Source organism: Macaca thibetana, chromosome 10 (genome assembly GCF_024542745.1).
Source record: "Macaca thibetana thibetana isolate TM-01 chromosome 10, ASM2454274v1, whole genome shotgun sequence".
NCBI lineage: Eukaryota > Metazoa > Chordata > Mammalia > Primates > Cercopithecidae > Macaca > Macaca thibetana.
The window spans coordinates 80,347,294-80,369,165 of NC_065587.1; the positions used below are offsets into that span (position 1 = coordinate 80,347,294).

Below are 21,872 nucleotides of genomic sequence, written 5' to 3' on the forward strand. Positions count from 1 at the left end.
CACCTTCTTCACAAGGCGACAGGAGAGAGAGTGAGTGCAAGCAGAGGAAATGCCAGATGCTTATAAAACCATCAGATCTCCTGAGAACTCACTCACTATCACAAGAACTGCATGGAGGAAACCGTCCCATGGTTCAATCATTTCCCACTGGGTCCTTCCTATGACACATGGGGATTAGGGGATTACAATTCAAGATGAGATTTGGGTGGGGACACAGTCAAACCATATCAGATATTATGGTACATTACAGACGCAAGATAACTTGCCTTAAATCACACCCCTAGCAAAGAAAAGACCCAAACCAGGAAGTTTATTCTCCAGGGTGTCAGTTTTTATCCACCTTTACTGCCAGCAAGCCTTCCATAGACCTGTATGTGAAGAGAGGTCTCTGTGTCCTACATAGAAACAATTGGAAACCTCTGTGTTGAATATTTATACTTTAAAGCGCCTGGTATTTGTGCTATATAAATTGTCATCATTAAAAATGTGAAGGTAAATATTTATAAACAGCTGTTTAGGAAACTAGACTTCTGGGGAGAAATATTAAACTCAAATTTCTGCTTAGAGATTTTCTTTTAAAAATTGAAATATGCAGACTGACTCTAAATATAAACCTTTTTCCTATTGTAATTCTTCCTTTCATAGCCCAGCTAAATCTCTGCTAGAATTCAGCAATAGGTCCCCAGGAAAATAACTGCTTTGAAAAAATTTGGCTGAAATCAGATGCTACTTCTCACTTACTACAATGGCTAAAGCAAACAACACTAGCAATACCAATACTGTAACTGGACAAGATGTGGAGCAGCTGGAACTCTCAAATACTGCTGTGAGGGAATGATAAATGGTGCAAACCGTGTACTAAATTGTTTGGCAGTTCCTAATAACGTTAAATTCGTTCACCTACCCTATGACCCATCAATTTCACTCCCAGGTATTTATCCAAGAGAACTGAAAAGATATATCCATCCAGATGAATCTAAAAGAATACTCATTGCAACTTTATTCATAAGAGCCACAAACCAGTAAACAACCCAAATGTCTATCAACAGATGAATGCATAAACAAATGGTGGTATAACCATATCATGGAATGTTACTCACCAATAAAATGAAACAAACTACATATAGATGCTCTAGATATATGTTCCTACATGAATGATCTTCAAAAACATCATTCTGAGCAAACAAAGCCAGAAAATGACTACATAGTGTGTAGTTTCATTAATATGACATTAGAATATCCAAACTAATCTGTAATGACAGAAGGCAGATCCATCAGAGGTTTCCTTTGATGAGTGGAAGATTGAAACAAAGGGCACAGGCACGAGGGAATCCGTTGCAGTGATGAACAAGTTTTTTTTTTTGGGGGGGGGGGAGATGGAGTCTTGTTCTGTCACCCAGGCCGGAGTGCGGTGGTGCAATCGTGGCTCACTGCAACCTCCATCTCCCATGTTCAAGTGATTCTCCTGCCTCAGCTTCCCAAGTAGCTGGGACTACAAGGCATGTGCCACCATGCCCAGCTAATTTTTGTATTTTTTTTAGTAGAGATGGAGTTTCACTATATGTTAGGCTGGTCTTGAACTCCTGACCTCAGGTGATCTGCTGCCTCGGCCTCCCAAAGTGCTGGGATTACAGAGGTGAGCCACCGTGCCCAACGTAAGTTCTGTTTCTTGATTGGTGGTGGGTTCCATCATACTTGTCAAAATCCATACATCAGTATACTTAAAAATCTGTCTTTTATTGTATGTAAATTATACCTTAAAAAGTAACAGTACTGGAAGAAACACAAACACAGTTTTTCAATGAATGCCTGTCTTAATCCTTGGGAGGCTCAGCTGCGGGTCTGGCTTCCTATGCCACAGCCTTCCCTGCATGTTTACCGACCATGGCAGGTTCTTCTGCTGGTCCCCTCTGGTACTCAGAAGGGTTCAGGCAGGAAACAGATGCTTTTGAATACTTACTGCCCCACTTTTCCTGCTCTTTGAAGAATGCTAGAAAAAGGAGTCAATCTTTACATGCTTCCCTTTTCCAAAAAGTAGCTAGGATGGCAACACTCTGTCTTGACTTCCCCTGTGTTTAGATCCTCGAATCCAGACCTGAGAAATGACTGTGAAATTCTGACCAAGACTCACTGTTTTGGCAGCTTCCATTTCCTTTATTTGCTCCCCATCCAAAATTCTCCTCCCTCTTAGGGATATCTAATTTATATAATTTGTCTAGCAGGTATGGTACTGGTTTAGGCTACATTTGGGAATTCCAGCTGGGGCTGGGAGGAGGTGAAAGAGGAGGGCCGTTCCCGGAAGGTGCATAACAGGCATTTTCAGTGGGAGCTTTCCTCCTGCCACTCCGATAAGCCCCTCGGAGTTCCTGCCGCCTCCCTAGGAAAGTGTAAGCAAGACGGAAGGAAAGGTCAACCACCACTACCTAGGGAGTGAAAACGTCTCTGCCAATTTCGCTGGGGCCCTTCAGGGCGAGTAACCCTCCAACCCACTTAATGAATTTAGAGACACCTTAGCTTGATTTACATAACAATATTTTAAAGACCACGTGATTACTTTGGAGAATTAATTGTCTTTTTTTTTTTTTTCCTTCCTTAACCTGATCTGCAGAGTTACAAATACTCTCCCAGAGAGCCTCAGAGGAGGCAGACTTGGCAGAGGAGAGAACGGAGAAAAATCCATGCCTTGCAAATGCCAAGCGGAAGAACAATGCCGTTAGCCGGCCGGTTGATGCTTAACTGCGGGATCGGGGCTCGGGCAGGGATCTTAAACATCATTTCGCGTGGGGAAACAGACATTCTCCTCTCCCGGAAGACAAGGCTGCGTGTAGGTTTATCTCGGCCTCCTGGAGGACCTGTGGTTTTCGGGAGAGCAGCTGCGAGGGGACAGAACGCTTCGCTGTGGTGGTTCCGCCGCCGGCTCCGCTGCCAGGAGGCCGGCGCGCGCGCAGCTCTGCCACGGGGCAGGCTGCCAGGGCCCGGGGAGCAGCGGCAGTCTTCCTCGGAGGAGCACCTGTTCTTCCTCTCCCTGCGCCGGGAACGCGCCACCTTCCCCCACCCCATGCTGCTTTCCCCTGCGTGGCTCCATTTTGTCTTTCCTGATGGCAGATGCCCCCGCGACCTTCCTCCCGAACACGTGCGGGGCGCTGGGGGAGGGGACGGCCACGTCAGGCGCATCCCTTTCCCCGACACCCCAAGGTAGCAGCAGCAGCAGGTGCTGTGACATTATGACAAACACTCAGGTCCCCGGTGACTGGATGCGTCACACGCTGTGTCTAACAGTCGCTGACATCTCATCAATCACGGCCTTGATTATGCTGCTGGGGTCCCTGGGCTCAGCTTTGGGCTCTGAACAGAATTTACTGCAAACTGAACATCCTTATTTCCAACGTAGGCAAACCCGTCTTGTTTAAAATGGCGTAATCCAGCTGGAAGATCACACTGGCACACTCAAATTGGCCCATCTTTTCTCTTGTCGATATTGCAATTAGGTGCGCATCCGGCAGCAGAAATTGCTGGGACGTTTTTCTCTCCTGCACTCTCCCACCGTTTATTACAACTGAAGGACACATTTTGTTGTCCCTGAGAGTGATGTATTTGAGGGAAGGCTGTGACTCAGTGTATGACAATTAAAGAGGAAAGGACACTGGTAATGATTAACTAGCTTGTCTACATGATGTGAGGCTGTTTATCAACTAACATTGATTAAGCCAGTAGTCTGTGACCAGCCATGTGTGAGACTCTACTGGGAAACACAGGTAGGAAAAAAAATGATTATTGCCCCGAAGAGTCTCAAAATCTAGTTGATGAGATAATTGTGCAAATGTTTGGGTAGGAAAATATTGACCACTCTTCTTTGCCTGGTAACAAAGACAGTGGAGAGCCTGATCACAGTGCATGGATCTTCTCTTTTTCTTGATTGGTTCACTCCCTTTCCCCAGAATATTCCCGTGTGCTTTCTTCCTTTAGAAATAGGCTGATGGCGGCCGGGCGCGGTGGCTCACGCCTGTAATCCCAGCACTTTGGGAGGCCGAGGCGGGCGGATCACAAGGTCAGGAGATCGAGACCACGGTGAAACCCCGTCTCTACTAAAAATACAAAAAATTAGCCGGGCGCGGTGGCGGGCGCCTGTAGTCCCAGCTACTCAGGAGGCTGAGGCAGGAGAATGGCGTAAACCCAGGAGGCGGAGCTTGCAGTGAGCCGAGATCGCGCCACTGCACTCCAGCTTGGGCGACAGAGCGAGACTCCGTCTCAAAAAAAAAACAAACAAACAAACAAACAAAAAAAAGAAATAGGCTGATGGCATTGCTCTAACCTGAGGCCCCACCCCTCATGTATTTCTCTAAATCAAGGTCAGCAAGCTTTTTATATACAAGATCAAATAGTAAATAGTTAAAACTTTGTGAACCAAGAGGCAAAATGGAGTAACTGACATTGCTAAAAGATTAATAACCTTTTTTTACACTTTACATTTAAGAATTATAAAAACACTCTTTAGTTTATACACCATACAGAAAAAGGTGGTGGGCTGGATTTGGCCCAAGGTGCATAATTTGCTGTTTCGTTATCTAAATCCTATTTGTCTTTTAAGATCCAGCTCAAACCCCAGGTGCTATGTGAAATATATTTGACACTGCCCATCCAAAATTCTCCTCACTCGGGGGGCGGAGCAAGATGGCCGAATAGGAACAGCTCCAGTCTCCAACTCCCAGCACGAGCGACACAGAAGACCGGTGATTTCTGCATTTTCAACTGAGGTACTGGGTTCATCTCACTGGGGAGTGCCCGACGATCAGTGCTGGTCAGCTGCTGCAGCCCGACCAGCGAGAGCTGAAGCAGGGCGAGGCATTGCCTCACCTGGGAAGCGCAAGGGGGAAGGGAATCCCTTTTCCTAGCCAGGGGAACTGAGACACACAACACCTGGAAAATCGGGTAACTCCCACCCCAATACTGCGCTTTAAGCAAACAGGCACACCAGGAGATCATATCCCACACCTGGCCGGGAGGGTCCCACACCCACGGAGCCTCCCTCATTGCTAGCACAGCAGTCTGTGATCTACCAGCAAGGCAGCAGCGAGGCTGGGGGAGGGGCGCCCGCCATTGCTGAGGCTTAAGTAGGTAAACAAAGCTGCTGGGAAGCTCGAACTGGGTGGAGCTCACAGCAGCTCAAGGAAACCTGCCTGTCTCTGTAGACTCCACCTCTGGGGACAGGGCAATAACAAACACAGCCGAAACCTCTGCAGACGCAAACGACTCTGTCTGACAGCTTTGAAGAGAGCAGTGGATCTCCCAACACGGAGGTTGAGATCTGAGAAGGGACAGACTCCCTGCTCAAGTGGGTCCCTGACCCCTGAGTAGCCTAACTGGGAGACATCCCCCACTAGGGGCAGTCTGACACCCCACACCTCACAGGGTGGAGTACACCCCTGAGAGGAAGCTTCCAAAGCAAGAATCAGACAGGTACACTCGCTGTTCAGAAATATTCTATCTTCTGCAGCCTCTGCTGCTGATACCCAGGCAAACAGGGTCTGGAGTGGACCTCAAGCAATCTCCAACAGACCTACAGCTGAGGGTCCTGACTGTTAGAAGGAAAACTATCAAACAGGAAGGACACCTACACCAAAACCCCATCAGTACATCACCATCATCAAAGACCAGAGGCAGATAAAACCACAAAGATGAGGAAAAAGCAGGGCAGAAAAGCTGGAAATTCAAAAAATAAGAGCGCATCTCCCCCGGCAAAGGAGCGCAGCTCATCGCCAGCAACGGATCAAAGCTGGACGGAGAATGACTTTGACGAGATGAGAGAAGAAGGCTTCAGTCCATCAAATTTCTCAGAGCTAAAGGAGGAATTACGTACCCAGCGCAAAGAAACTAAAAATCTTGAAAAAAAAAGTGGAAGTATTGATGGCTAGAGTAATTAATGCAGAGAAGGTCCTAAACGAAATGAAAGAGATGAAAACCATGACACGAGAAATACGTGACAAATGCACAAGCTTCAGTAACCGACTCGATCAACTGGAAGAAAGAGTATCTGCGATTGAGGATCAAATGAATGAAATGAAGCGAGAAGAGAAACCAAAAGAAAAAAGAAGAAAAAGAAATGAACAAAGCCTGCAAGAAGTATGGGATTATGTAAAAAGACCAAATCTACGTCTGATTGGGGTGCCTGAAAGTGAGGGGGAAGATGGAACCAAGTTGGAAAACACTCTTCAGGATATCATCCAGGAGAACTTCCCCAACCTAGTAGGGCAGGCCAACATTCAAAGCCAGGAAATACAGAGAACGCCACAAAGATACTCCTTGAGAAGAGCAACTCCAAGACACATAATTGCCAGATTCACCAAAGTTGAAATGAAGGAAAAAATCTTAAGGGCAGCCAGAGAGAAAGGTCGGGTTACCCACAAAGGGAAGCCCATCAGACTAACAGCAGATCTCTCGGCAGAAACTCTACAAGCCAGAAGAGAGTGGGGGCCAATATTCAACATTCTTAAAGAAAAGAATTTTAAACCCAGAATTTCATATCCAGCCAAACTAAGTTTCATAAGTGAAGGAGAAATAAAATCCTTTACAGATAAGCAAATGCTTAGAGATTTTGTCACCACTAGGCCTGCTTTACAAGAGACCCTGAAGGAAGCACTAAACATGGAAAGGAACAACCGGTACCAGCCATTGCAAAAACATGCCAAAATGTAAAGACCATGGAGGCTAGGAAGAAACTGCATCAACTAACGAGCAAAATAACCAGTTAATATCATAATGGCAGGATCAAGTTCACACATAACAATATTAACCTTAAATGTAAATGGACTAAATGCTCCAATTAAAAGACACAGACTGGCAAACTGGATAAAGAGTCAAGACTCATCAGTCTGCTGTATTCAGGAGACCCATCTCACACGCAGAGACATACATAGGCTCAAAATAAAGGGATGGAGGAAGATTTACCAAGCAAATGGAGAACAAAAAAAAGCAGGGGTTGCAATACTAGTCTCTGATAAAACAGACTTTAAACCATCAAAGATCAAAAGAGACAAAGAAGGCCATTACATAATGGTAAAGGGATCAATTCAACAGGAAGAGCTAACTATCCTAAATATATATGCACCCAATACAGGAGCACCCAGATTCATAAAGCAAGTCCTTAGAGACTTATAAAGAGACTTAGACTCCCATACAATAATAATGGGAGACTTCAACACTCCACTGTCAACATTAGACAGATCAACGAGACAGAAAGTTAACAAGGATATCCAGGAATTGAACTCATCTCTGCAGCAAGCAGACCTAATAGACATCTATAGAACTCTCCACCCCAAATCAACAGAATATACATTCTTCTCAGCACCACATCGTACTTACTCCAAAATCGACCACGTAATTGGAAGTAAAGCACCCCTCAGCAAATGTACAAGAACAGAAATTATAACAAACTGTCTCTCAGACCACAGTGCAATCAAACTAGAACTCAGGACTAAGAAACTCAATCAAAACCGCTCAACTACATGGAAACTGAACAACCTGCTCCTGAATGACTACTGGGTACATAACGAAATGAAGGCAGAAATAAAGATGTTCTTTGAAACCAATGAGAACAAAGATACAACATACCAGAATCTCTGGGACACATTTAAAGCAGTGTGTAGAGGGAAATTTATAGCACTAAATGCCCACAAGAGAAAGCAGGAAAGATGTAAAATTGACACTCTAACATCGCAATTAAAAGAACTAGAGAAGCAAGAGCAAACACATTCGAAAGCTAGCAGAAGGCAAGAAATAACTAAGATCAGAGCAGAACTGAAGGAGATAGAGACACAAAAAACTCTCCAAAAAATCAATGAATCCAGGAGTTGGTTTTTTGAAAAGATCAACAAAATTGACAGACCACTAGCAAGACTAATAAAGAAGAAAAGAGAGAAGAATCAAATCGACGCAATTAAAAATGATAAAGGGGATATCACCACCGACCCCACAGAAATACAAACTACCATCAGAGAATACTATAAACACCTCTATGCAAATAAACTGGAAAATCTAGAAGAAATGGATACTTTCCTGGACACTTACACTCTTCCAAGACTAAACCAGGAAGAAGTTGAATCCCTGAATAGACCAATAGCAGGCTCTGAAATTGAGGCAATAATTAATAGCCTACCAACCAAAAAAAGTCCAGGACCAGATGGATTCACAGCTGAATTCTACCAGAGGTACAAGGAGGAGTTGGTACCATTCCTTCTGAAACTATTCCAATCAATAGAAAAAGAGGGAATCCTCCCTAACTCATTTTATGAGGCCAACATCATCCTGATACCAAAGCCTGGCAGAGACACAACAAAAAAAGAGAATTTTAGACCAATATCCCTGATGAACATCGATGCAAAAATCCTCAATAAAATACTGGCAAACCGGATTCAGCAACACATCAAAAAGCTTATCCACCATGATCAAGTGGGCTTCATCTCTGGGATGCAAGGCTGGTTCAACATTCGCAAATCAATAAACATAATCCAGCATATAAACAGAACCAAAGACAAGAACCACATGATTATCTCAATAGATGCAGAAAAGGCTTTTGACAAAATTCAACAGCCCTTCATGCTAAAAAAGCTCAATAAATTCGGTATTGATGGAACGTACCTCCAAATAATAAGAGCTATTTATGACAAACCCACAGCCAATATCATACTGAATGGGCAAAAACTGGAAAAATTCCCTTTGAAAACTGGCACAAGACAGGGATGCCCTCTCTCACCACTCCTATTCAACATAGTGTTGGAAGTTCTGGCTAGGGCAATTAGGCAAGAGAAAGAAATCAAGGGTATTCAGTTAGGAAAAGAAGAAGTCAAATTGTCCCTGTTTGCAGATGACATGATTGTATATTTAGAAAACCCCATTGTCTCAGCCCAAAATCTCCTTAAGCTGATAAGCAACTTCAGCAAAGTCTCAGGATACAAAATTAATGTGCAAAAATCACAAGCATTCTTATACACCAGTAACAGACAAACAGAGAGCCAAATCAGGAATGAACTTCCATTCACAATTGCTTCAAAGAGAATAAAATACCTAGGAATCCAACTTACAAGGGATGTAAAGGACCTCTTCAACGAGAACTACAAACCACTGCTCAGTGAAATAAAAGAGGACACAAACAAATGGAAGAACATACCATGCTCATGGATAGGAAGAATCAATATAGTGAAAATGGCCATACTGCCCAAGGTAATTTATAGATTCAATGCCATCCCCATCAAGCTACCAATGAGTTTCTTCACAGAATTGGAAAAAACTGCTTTAAAGTTCATATGGAACCAAAAAAGAGCCTGCATCTCCAAGACAATCCTAAGTCAAAAGAACAAAGCTGGAGGCATCACGCTACCTGACTTCAAACTATACTACAAGGCTACAGTAACCAAAACAGCATGGTACTGGTACCAAAACAGAGATATAGACCAATGGAACAGAACAGAGTCCTCAGAAATAATACCACACATCTACAGCCATCTGATCTTTGACAAACCTGAGAGGAACAAGAAATGGGGAAAGGATTCCCTATTTAATAAATGGTGCTGGGAAAATTGGCTAGCCATAAGTAGAAAGCTGAAACTGGATCCTTTCCTTACTTCTTATACGAAAATTAATTCAAGATGGATTAGAGACTTAAATGTTAGACCTAATACCATAAAAATCCTAGAGGAAAACCTAGGTAGTACCATTCAGGACATAGGCATGGGCAAAGACTTCATGTCTAAAACACCAAAAGCAACGGCAGCAAAAGCCAAAATTGACAAATGGTATCTAATTAAACTAAAGAGCTTCTGCACAGCAAAAGAAACTACCATCAGAGTGAACAGGCAACCTACAGAATGGGAGAAAATTTTTGCAATCTACTCATCTGACAAAGGGCTAATATCCAGAACCTACAAAGAACTCAAACAAATTTACAAGAAAAAAACAAACAACCCAATCAAAAAGTGAGCAAAGGATATGAACAGACATTTCTCAAAAGAAGACATTCATACAGCCAACAGACACATGAAAAAATGCTCATCATCACTGGCCATCAGAGAAATGCAAATCAAAACCACAATGAGATACCATCTCACACCAGTTAGAATGGCGATCATTAAAAAGTCAGGAAACAACAGGTGCTGGAGAGGATGTGGAGAAATAGGAACACTTTTACACTGTTGGTGGGATTGTAAACTAGTTCAACCATTATGGAAAACAGTATGGCGATTCTTCAAGGATCTAGAACTAGATGTACCATATGACCCAGCCATCCCATTACTGGGTATATACCCAAAGGATTATAAATTATGCTGCTATAAAGACACATGCACACGTATGTTTATTGCAGCACTATTCACAATAGCAAAGACTTGGAATCAACCCAAATGTCCATCAGTGACAGATTGGATTAAGAAAATGTGGCACATATACACCATGGAATACTATGCAGCCATCAAAAAGAATGAGTTTGTGTCCTTTGTAGGGACATGGATGCAGCTGGAAACCATCATTCTTAGCAAACTATCACAAGAACAGAAAACCAAACACCGCATGTTCTCACTCATAGGTGGGAACTGAACAATGAGATCACTTGGACTCAGGAAGGGGAACATCACACACCGGGGCCTGTCATGGGGAGGGGGGCGGGGGGAGGGATTGCATTGGGAGTTATACCTGATGTAAATGATGAGTTGATGGGTGCAGCACACCAACATGGCACAAGTATACATATGTAACAAACCTGCACGTTATGCACATGTACCCTACAACTTAAAGTATAATAATAATAAATAAATTTAAAAAAAAATTCTCCTCACTCTTAGGGATGTCTAATTTATACAATTTGTCTAGCAGGTAATCATATATCTATTTATCAGGTAGTATGGTGGGAAAAGGAAGAGTCTAAATTTTCAAAAAAACAGAATAATGTTCAAATTCTGATTTTTCAACTTACAACTGAGTGGCATTCTGAAAACTAACTTATCTGATTCTTGGTTTTCTTCTCTGTTCAGTTGGTAAAATGTCATATTAATAATTTATACAGAACATTATTAAAAGAAAATACATCAAAAAAGTTTATATCTATGTGTTAGTGTTTAGTTTTTTAAATTTCCTTACCTAGATTATCTAAAATTATTGACATAAAACATATACCTCCTTTACAGTACAAAGATTTAATTCATCTAATTCACAGGGCTATGTGCATGAAATAAAATGATATGTTTGAAATGTTGTAAAACCTTAGAAAATATTATATTTATCTCTTCACAAATTATTTCTATATCCTCATCAGGAAAATGCCTTGTGTTAGAAATTAAATTGCATTTTTCATAAGGACAAGTATACATCGTATACATTAAGTTCTCCGCAATGCTTAATTAAGACCTGGTATTTGGCAGGTGGTAAGAATTATTTGCTATTAATTTAAATGATACCCAAAATGCTTTTATAATAAAACTTTTCCAAAGAATGTTCTTTGTTTATTTCTATCTGATTGCCCTACTCCTCAATCTAATTCAATCTGTCTTCTCTCCCCAACACTCAATCAACTTCCATGTCTCTAAATCCAGTAAACATAATTCAGGACTCATCTTACTTGACTTTTCATTAGCACTCGATTCAAACATTCCCTTTTTTTGAAACCTGATCTCTTTGAATTTCATGACAGATATATACACTTCTTCCTAATTCTCTTCTGTCTCCATTCCTATCTCATTTGCATGATCACCCTCTTTTGGAAACAATTCACCATTAGCATTTCTAAAGACACAGTCCTTGTTGTTGTCTCTCCATGCTTTCCATCCATGCCTGTGGTTTCAGATAACACCTACACACAGATTCATCACTAAATTTAACATCTGGCCAAGAATTCTTGTCTCAGGTCTAGCTCACTCATGTCATTCAAAGAGCCCTGAAAGTCGACATGAGCAAGACTAAATCCAGGATCATGGTAACCACTCATCTCCAGCATCCACTAGTTTTTCTTCGGAGTTTTCTATCTCAGAAAATGGTGTCCCCATTCTTCCCCTCAAACAGGCCAGAAACCTGGGAATTATTCTGAACACCTCCCTCTTCTTCATCCCAGTAGGTAATCACCAAACTCTGCAGTTAGTCTCTTAAATAACTCTTGAATTCCTTGCACTCCCTTTTTTTCATGGTCAATGTCACCACCACAGATCTGATGCCTACGAACTGTGCTAGCTTACCTCTGCTTCCTCTGAACCTCCCCGATCTGTCCTCTACTCCACAGAATGATGTGCTCACAATGCAAAAATCCAAATTTGATCACATGACCTTCACACTTATGAACTCCTACTTACCCTTCATATCCATTCATGTCAACCCTGAGGGACATCTCCCCTTAACTCCAGCTTTTACAGCATAATCTTAAACTGGTCCATCCTTCTTCTGAGTTGTTGTTTCAGCATGTCATTAATCACTCAGCAGGGTGATTATTTGGTAGTTTATCTCTCCTGCTAGGATCTTTGAGAGCATCTAATTGTCCCTGGGTCTACTGATGATTGAAATTCAAACATGGCACGGTGGTTGGCAAATACACACTCAATCAACATTTGTGCCATGAGTAAATGGATGGACACATTGGAAAGGATGGCTGGAAGAATTTGACCACCAAAACTCTCTGGTCTATATGAAGAGTCAACCATTAACCAGTTTTTTAAGTTGGAGTATTCATGTTTTTCTTTCAACAATGGATTATTTTGGGACTTCTAACAGTCAACCATTCACACAGTGTCTAAATGCTTTTTTTGCAGATCATTTGGCCTATCATGTTAGACAGTCAATCTCATTAGATGTAAGATGCAGAGACCCATCCAGGTGAACCCAAGTAATCAAAATTGATTATAAAAATAAAATGGAAATAAAGAACATAAAGCTTTTAGGAGTTTCTATCAAACCAGTTTACAAAATAACTGGGCCTCATGGGCGCCAGAAGTTAAGGGCTATTTGGCATCAGATTACCTCATGCTCTTTCATTTATGTGAGACAGGTGCTATCTGAGACCTGATGCTCTGAAGGTGACTTATACTCTAGTTACCAGTTGATTATTCCAGCTATGTCCCTTGGCTGACATGCTTATTTATGAGACAGAATCTGATCATCCCAGGTGGTGACCAGTTGGCCTGCTCAGATAGGCATCACTCAGCCAAAGGGCTGCGGCCACTGAATCAAGTCTGTGGGAATAAGAAAGGGAACACAGATATCAAACTGGCCTCTGCTTCCGTAGAGACACGTTGGGACTACCTCCCTCAGAAAGTGCTTGTAGGGCTGCACCCAGATCTCTTCTTGGAAGCCAGAACGTGCTTTTGTTGTTGAATGCTAGATTCACACCTGTACCCTCCCCCAGAGAACTGCCCTTAGCTATTAGAAGTGAATTTCTTTGGAATGGTTGATTTGACAGCACAGGGCCCTTAATTCTGCATTTGAAAAACTAGTACCTCACAAAATCAGAAGACAAGTCACAGAAGGGGAGAAAAAAATTGTAAATGACATATCTGGTGAAGGACCATTATCCCAAAAGTACAACAAACTCTTAAAATTCAATAATAATAAAAAAAAAATGAACAACTTAATGAAAAAAATGGGCAAAAGATCTGAACATACATCTCACCAAAGAATGTCTACAGAGGACAAATAAGAATATAAAATGTTCAATATCATGTGTCAGTACAGATTGTAAATTAAAACAACAATGAGATATACCACTACATACCTATTAGAAAATCCAAAATGCTAACATCATATGCTGGTGAGGATGTAGAGCAACAGGAACTCTCATTTCTTGCTGATGGAAATGCAAAATGGCACAGCCATTTTGCAAGACGATTTGGCAGTTTCTTACAAAACTAAACATAGCCTTACCATATGATCCAGCAATCATGCTCCATGGTATTTATCCAAATGAGCTAAAAACTTACATGCACACAGAAACCTGCAAATAGATGTTTATAGCAGGTTTATTCATAATGGCCAAAACTTGCAAGCAACCAAAATGTCCTTCAGTAGGTGAATGGGTAAGTAAACTGTGGTACATCCAGACGTGGAGTATTATTCAGTGCTAAGAACAAACGAGCTACCAAGCCATGAAAATATATGGAAGAAACTTAAATGCATATTACCAATTGAAAAAGCCAATCTCAAAAGGCTGCACACTATTTTTCTAACCGTATGACATTCCTAGAAAGGACAAAACTATAAAAACAGTGAAAAGATCAGTGGTTGCCAGGGGTTAGGGAAAGAGAGAAGTAAATAGAGCTCGAAGGACTTTTAGAGCAGAGAAAATATGCTGACTTTATAATGGTAGATACATGCCAGTGTGAACCCTAATGTAAACTATAAACTTTAGATGACAATGATGTGTTAACGAGAGTCATCTATTGTAACAAAAGTACCACTGTGGTGAGGGATGTTGACAGTTGCGGAGGTTGTGTATGTGTGTTCAGGGGTGTACATAGGAACTTTCTGTACTTTTTGCTCAATTTTGCTGTGAATCTAAAACTTCTCTTAAAAAAATAAAATGTATTAAATAAAAACTCTAAGGCCATTCATTCTGGTGGGATCAGGCCGAGGTCAGACTTCACAGGAACCCACATCTTTTGTTTAGCTTCTTCACCTGTCTTATCCTAGTTCCCCCGCTCCTTTCCCTGAGGTCATTCTCTCAATAAATCACTCGAGAAAAAACACCCGTCTCAGGCTCTGCTTCTAAGGAATCAACCTCAGACAGAGGTGCAGGCCTGGTGTACATTATTGTTGACCTGTTTCAAGCTTTTCTTCTACTTGGAGTAGTGGACCATGGCAGAGTGATTTTGATGGAAGAAGAGAGTTAACAGACATCACGAATATTGAAAAAAATAGAAAAAAAAAATAGGCCTGAAGAGAGTTGAAAAGAAATCTCATCTGTGTTATCACCTGTTTTGAAGATTTGTCTGAGTTCCAGCTCCTAATTATTTGGGAGGGAAACGAAATATTCTCAGTTTCTTTCACTCTTTGTGTTAGTTTCCTGTGGCTGTTCTAACAAATTAGCAAAAACTGGGTGGCTTAAAGAATAGATATTTATTGTGTCATAGTTCTGGAGGCCTGAAGTCCAAAACCATAGCTCGGCAAATCCACACTCTCTCTGGAGACTCTAGAAGAGAGTCCTTCCTTGTCTCTTCCAGTTTCTTGTGGCTTTGGAAATCCTTGGCTTGTGGCTGCATCACTCCAATCTTCACCTCTGTTTTCTTTTCTTTACTTTTTTGAGACGGAGTCTTGCCCTGTCGCCCAGGCTATAGTGCAGTGATCTCGGCTGACTGCAACCTCCGCCTCACAGGTTCAAGCGATTCTCCTTCCTCAGCCTCCCGAGTAACTGGCATTACAGGCGCCCACCACCACACCTGGCTAATTTTTTTTTGGATTTTTAGTAAAGACGGGGTTTCACCATCTTGGCCAGGCTGGTCTCAAATCCCTGATGTCGTGATCCACCTGCTTCGGCCTCCCAAACTGCTGGGATTACTGGCATGAGCCACTGCACCCGGCCTTCACCTCTGTTTTCATGTGACCTTCTCTTCTGTGTCTGTCTTCTCCTCCATGTGTCTCATACAAGGAAAGACCTTTCTCACTGAATTTAAGCTTCACCCAGATAATACAGGATTATCTCATTTTTTAAGATCCTTAATTATATCTGCAAAGACTCTTATTCCAAATAAGGTCACATTCATAGTTTCCAGGGTTTAAGAGGGAGACCTATCTTTTGGAGGATCATCATTCAGCCCACTACACTCACTTAATTCGTTTTGCCCCCCTACTTTTTTGTTGTTGTTGTTGTTTTGCTTTGTTTTTTTTTTGTTTTTGGTTTTTTTTTTTTTTTTTTTTTTTTTTTTTTTTTTTTTTTTTTGAGATGGAGTCTCACTCTGTCACCCAGTCTGGAGTGCAGTGGCATAATCTCGGCTCACTGCAACCTCCACCTCCTGGGTTCAAGCGATTCTCCTGCGTCAGCCTTCCCAATAGCTGAGATTACAGGCACCCAACACCATGCCCGGCTAATTTTTGTATTTTTAGTAGAGACAGTGTTTCTCCATTTTGGCCAGGCTGGTCTTGAACTCCTGACCTCAGGTGATCCACCCACCTCGGTCTCCCAAAGTGCTGGGATTACAGGCGTGAGCCACCATGCCCAGCCTTGCCCCAGAATTCTATATAATACTTCTGCTTACATATTGATGTCTGGTCTGCACAGTTCTTTCCACTAAATAACCTATTAATTACCATAGTAAACAAACATAAGAGTACCCACTGTCTAATGCCATTTTCCTACGCCCAGGCATAACCTGTGAGATGTTATTATTCCTATTGCACAGTTGAGGAAACTGAGTCTTGGGTGAGCTTTAATTTTTCACCTTTGGTATTTCAAACTTGGTATCTTCGCTGTGCTGCTCTCTCCCGTGATAATTAGAAATAGAAGGGGCTCCAGCAGGAAGAAACTTATCATGATCTTTGGGTAACCGTTTTACGTATAAGGCAAATAGTAATATTCATAGGAGCAGAATAGATTAAGAAGAGTTCAGGTCGGTATGCAAGGGCCCTCATCTGTCTTGTAAAGTGGTACGGTGGAATGAGAACAAGCTTTGAGTCTTACAGTAGTAACTGGAATCCTCACTGTTCTTTCACTGGCTTCCAGAACTTGAGCAAGCTGCAAATGTTTTCTAAGGCTGATTTCTAACCCATTAAATTAGGATGTCCCCACTTTGCTCACATGGCTGTTGAAAGAGTAATGGAATTAAGAATAAAATCATGCTCACCTGGCTCAATACATATTAATGTCCACATTCCTTGTTATGTACCTGCAGACCACAAGCAGGAAGGCACCTAGGATAGCTTTATATCTCTCCACGTATTAATTCTTTTCAAAGATCTCTTACCTACTCCTCCAGGCTGGCTCTCTCCTCTATCACACAGCTGGGAGAGAAAAGTCAGATATTATGCGTATTATAAATGTTTCCATTTCATCTCAATTGATGCTTCCTAGTTTATATAAGTTCTTTTCTTCAATTACCCCCAAAGCACCCATTTTTAAAAGATTGCGAGCCAATATAAACCTGGCATGAATTAAAGAGTGCTGTCAATTTTTTGGCACCCCCGCCCCACTATCCCCAGCAAATGGGCAAAATTTAATGTGTAAACCTGTTATACAAATGAGATAACAAGCTTGGTATTTGGAGAAAAAGGAAGTTATTCAGCAAATCAGTGGCTACTACGGAGGCTGTCAAGGCCTCTTTAGCCAGGGAGCTCAGACCAGCAGCATTAGCATCACCTGGAGGCTTGGAAGGCATGCACATCCATAGCACACCCCATACCTGCTGAATCAGAGTTTTTGTAGCAGGGCCCGGGAGTATGCCCTTAGCAAGATCTCCAAGTAATGATGCACACTAAATTTTTAGCAGCGCTCTATTGCAGCAATGGTTCTCAAATTTTAGTGTCCATCAGAATCACCTGGAGGCTTGTTAGAACAGATTGCTAGGTTTCACCTCCAGAGTTTGTGGTGCATGGATTTGGAGGAGGGCCAGAAAAGTCTGCATTTCTCACAGCCTTCCAGGTGACGGTGATGACGTTCAAGGCCCATAATTGGAAACAGTTGTACGAACACGTCCAGGGATTAAATTTATTAGTTTATTTTTCTCTTTGCATATGAATCCTTAAATAGGGAGTATTTTTTTTAAATTAATGATTTATATTACTTTTACACCTGGCCCATTACATGTAGGTTCTTTTACACTATCTTGATCACTGTTAAGTCAGCGCCTCCATTCTCTACAGACAGAAAGTCCTGTCTCTTCTGTCTCCCTCAAGATATCTCTCGGACCATCCTCCTGACACTGGATATTGATCCAAGCTGATCCTCACTACCTCAAATCTATTGTATTCATCTGTTTTCTCCAGGGCACCACAAAACACACCTTCCCTCAACCACACCTTCCCTAAGCCACATTTTAGTTGCATCGCTCCCTGTCTGTAGAGTATTCAAGGACTCTTTAATTCCTACCATATTAAATATAAACTCTCTCTCTCTCTCTCTCTCTCCTGGGTTTTAAGTTCCCTGTGATATAATTTCTTTTTACAACCATTCCACTAACTCGGTAGCTCATTCTCTGCTCTGCTCAGATTGGTCCCCTCCCTGTGCCACACACCTGAAAATTCATTTTTCACCTTGACTACTGTTTTCACTCAGAATCCTCTGCTTTCCCATCCAAAACCAACATATCCTTCAAGGCCCAAATAAAGTGCTATCTCCAACCCAGGCTTCCACACCTGCCACCACCTCTCCCTATCCACTGCCCACGTTGCTATTCAGTGAAGCAACTCTTCAAGCTGAGATATCAGATACTTAACACTACACTCTAGGCCATTACCCCCAATCAAAATGGGCACAGAAATGAGCTTAGAAAATAAATGGAAATTTTAATATTTCCTCAGTATTCTACCTCCTTATGAGGTTGGTTATTCAATGTATTTCTGAATCCACTCTCTCTTCATTGTTATTCACCAAATTAGAAACTCACCTAGAAGACTAATAGACTTAAAATATTTCTGTGCCTCTCCAAAATATCACATAATTCTGAGTATAAGGCCTGAAGATACCCGTTTGTATTCTAATTGAACAGAAGATATGCTAATAGATGTGCAGTGATGCTTGCACTTGATCTGGACGTCTTCACTCCATAGAGAGCCAGGTTCCTCTGACTTTCTCATTCACCACGTCAAAGAATAACACTAGAAATATTTGCTTAGTAAATTCCTTAGGATTCCACAGAACAAAATGGAGCTTATCTTCATCGCTTCAGTAAGGAGGGGAATACAAGGAGATGAAATTTATTATCAGGTCAAAAGCAGCAGATACCAAATAAAGCTGAAAATCAAGCATTGTGTCTAAGAGTAATAGTAAAAGAAATACAGTTTACAACTGAGGCATCATGTAAATACTGTGCCTTATCTTGGTTTAAATTAACATTTACAGGAGCTTTTTTTTTTAACCTAAAATATAATCTTGACCTCAACGCTATTTTTTTTTTCCCCTTTTCATGTCTTGACATACACAATACTAAGGGGGATGTGAAGGAGGCACAGAGGCTGTGGTTAAATCTACTCCTAGCTACCATTATCTTCTCACTTTTCATGAGCTCTAATTTAAACATCTTATTTATAGTGCAATGTTCTTAAGAGTTTTCTGGGTGTATTTAAATGGGGATAGTTAATTGGAACTGTTCTAGCAGAAGCCAGCTTCAATCTCATCCTCCGAGGTGGCAGCCCTTCTCTGCTCCTGAAAAATAATGTAATTTTCTCTTCTTTCATCTAATTTTCATGTTTATTGTTACTACTCTGAATATTATGACCTAAAGTGTATGAGATTAATAATGTTTTTCTTTTTAATATTATTATTAATATTTTCAGTCTTCACATCATGAATTTGGTATTTTCCTACAGTACTTCCCACTGTTCTTGACATAAAAAATAAGTAAAGTCTAATGCAGGGAAAAACTTAAAAATAGTGTGAATTAGGAATTGAAAAGAAAAAGTGAAAACTACATGCTATGTTTTAAATATATGTTAAATGATCTTAGAAAACAAGCAGAAACTATTTCCCACTTCACAAAAATTTGCTCTACTCACCTACGCTTGTTCCCAGGTAATAAACACCTTAGATAAGAAGTACAATTGTATTATTTATGGCTAATTTGATGCCCAGTATGTAGGGCCACACGCAAAGTTAGGTTAACTTAAACATCAGCTTCTTTTGTTCTTCCCTAATCAATTGTCTTAAGATGAGTTCTTCTGAAACAGATCCTGAGACAAGACTAAATTTTTTATGAGGAATGTGCTCAAGAAGAGACTGGTAAGAGAAGGAAAAGCAGGAGGAGGGAAGGGGCGGAGACCAGGCAGGAGATAATTTCAGGTGAGGCATCAACCTCTGCCTGATCTGCAGGGAGCTCCAGAGTACAAATAACACCTAGAGTTTATCCCTCCTTAAGACAAAGGATCTAGGTTTTCATACTCACCAGTCATTGACTGCTGATGACTTCTGGTGAACATTACTGCCCAGGCACTTCTGCCTCTCAGTATGTCTGTGCAAAGGTCACAGGTGCCTGGTATTGGCATTGATCAGCTTGCCCATCAAGTCAGCTACAAGAGTACTTTCTTGCTCCTCCTAAGGTTTGTGTTTTGGGGACGAGCCTCCAGCCATACTCTGTCCAGCCCATCAGAACTTCTGCACAGGAAGTTGTATGCAAGGAGGTCATAGTCTTCTAAAATGCTATTTGCTCATACTCCCAACTGAAGGGACACTCTATCTTTTCTTTGTCGGGGGTACTTCTCTCTTCAACCATGTATTAACTTAGTTACTGCTACATAACAAACCATCCCAAAATGTAATTGTCTTAAAACAACCACCATTTATTTAGCACAGGAGTCTATGGGTTGGCCAGTTGGGCTGGATTCAGCAGGGTGGTTCTTCTGGTCTTGGCTGGGCTCCCCCATGTTTCTGAGATCAGTTGCAGGTCAAATAAGAAATTTTCTGATTCTGGGTCAGGCGTAATCAGGTGGCTTTCAGGTGGCTTACGCCTGCAATCTCAGCACTTTGGGAGGCTGAGGCGGGCAGATCACCTGAGGTCGGGAGTTCGAGACCAACCTGACCAACATGGAGAAACTCCGTCTCTACTAAAAATACAAAATTAGCTGGGCATGGTGCCTGTAATCCCAGCTACTCAGGAAGGCTGAGGCAGGAGAATTTCTTGAACCCAGGAGGTGGAGGTTGTGGTGAGCCAAGATCACGCCATTGCACTCCAGCCTAGGCAACAAGAGTGCAACTCTGTCTCATAAAAAAAAAAAAAAAAGGAAAAAGAAAAGAAAGAAAGAAAGAAAGAAAGAAAGAAAGAAAAAAGAAAGAAAGAAAGAAAGAAAGAAAGAAAGAAAGAAAGAAAGAAAAATTTTCTGATTCTGAATGAACTTTAGCTCATCTCTAGAGCCTCAGGTAAGACAAGTAGAATGACTCATGTCTCTTCCATATGGAATGTGTTCTCTCATCCTTCAGCAGAATATCCCAAGTTTACTCATGTGACAGTAACAGGGACACCAATATAATACATAGTGATGTGTAAGGTCTCTTAAGGTCTAGGCTTAGTACTAGCCCACTGTCACTTCTGCCACATTCTATTGGTAAAGCAAGTCACACAGCCAGGCTAGATTCAAGAGGTGGAAACTAGATACAGAGTTGTAATGCAAAGGGCATGGATACAAATGCAAGCAATTGAGCTTTTTTTCCAGCATACCACAGCCTTTCAACGCACAACCCTACTACTCCCAGAAATGTCAAATTAATTCCTGAACAAACCTAAATTTCCCAATGGAGAACCAAGAGGAGATTTCCTCTATCTTGTTTCCTGCCATCCAAAGAAGCTTCCAGTGCAAGTTCTTCTTTTTTTCTGCAGGGATATGGAATAGAGATGGGCAGTTAAGTTCATTTCCTTTTTTCCCTAGCAGCAAGGACAAGACAGAAATTACTCTGAGTCAAATATCCCTCTAGATGCATTCAACAATGCTAATTTTCTATTTACAGGGTGTGTGTGTGTGTGTGTGTGTGTGTGTAAGGGGTAGTGTCATGCATCTTGTTTATCTTCGTGTGATATTTAATGATTAAAAATCACAAAAGTAAGTGAAGAACATAGTCAATGTGTATATTTAGCTCTTCTGCCAGGAGATAATTCCTCGTAGCTATGATTTGTGAATATAGATAAAGATAAATGTTCTTTATGCACTTTCATATGCAGGAGGCCATTTTACATAATTTGTAACCAAAGGCTGTCCATAGAGTGTGAAGTTAA

At 41.4% G+C, this 21,872-nt stretch overlaps 1 protein-coding gene across 1 annotated transcript; it reads right to left on the reverse strand.

Moving 5' to 3' along the window:
- Window positions 1–979: 979 nt before the first annotated feature.
- Window positions 980–3,139, reverse strand: LOC126964151 (uncharacterized). The gene has a single exon (XM_050806957.1). It carries the CDS (start codon window positions 3,058–3,060, stop codon window positions 2,635–2,637), a length of 426 nt encoding a protein of 141 aa, XP_050662914.1. The 5' UTR covers window positions 3,061–3,139; the 3' UTR covers window positions 980–2,634.
- Window positions 3,140–21,872: the final 18,733 nt, after the last annotated feature.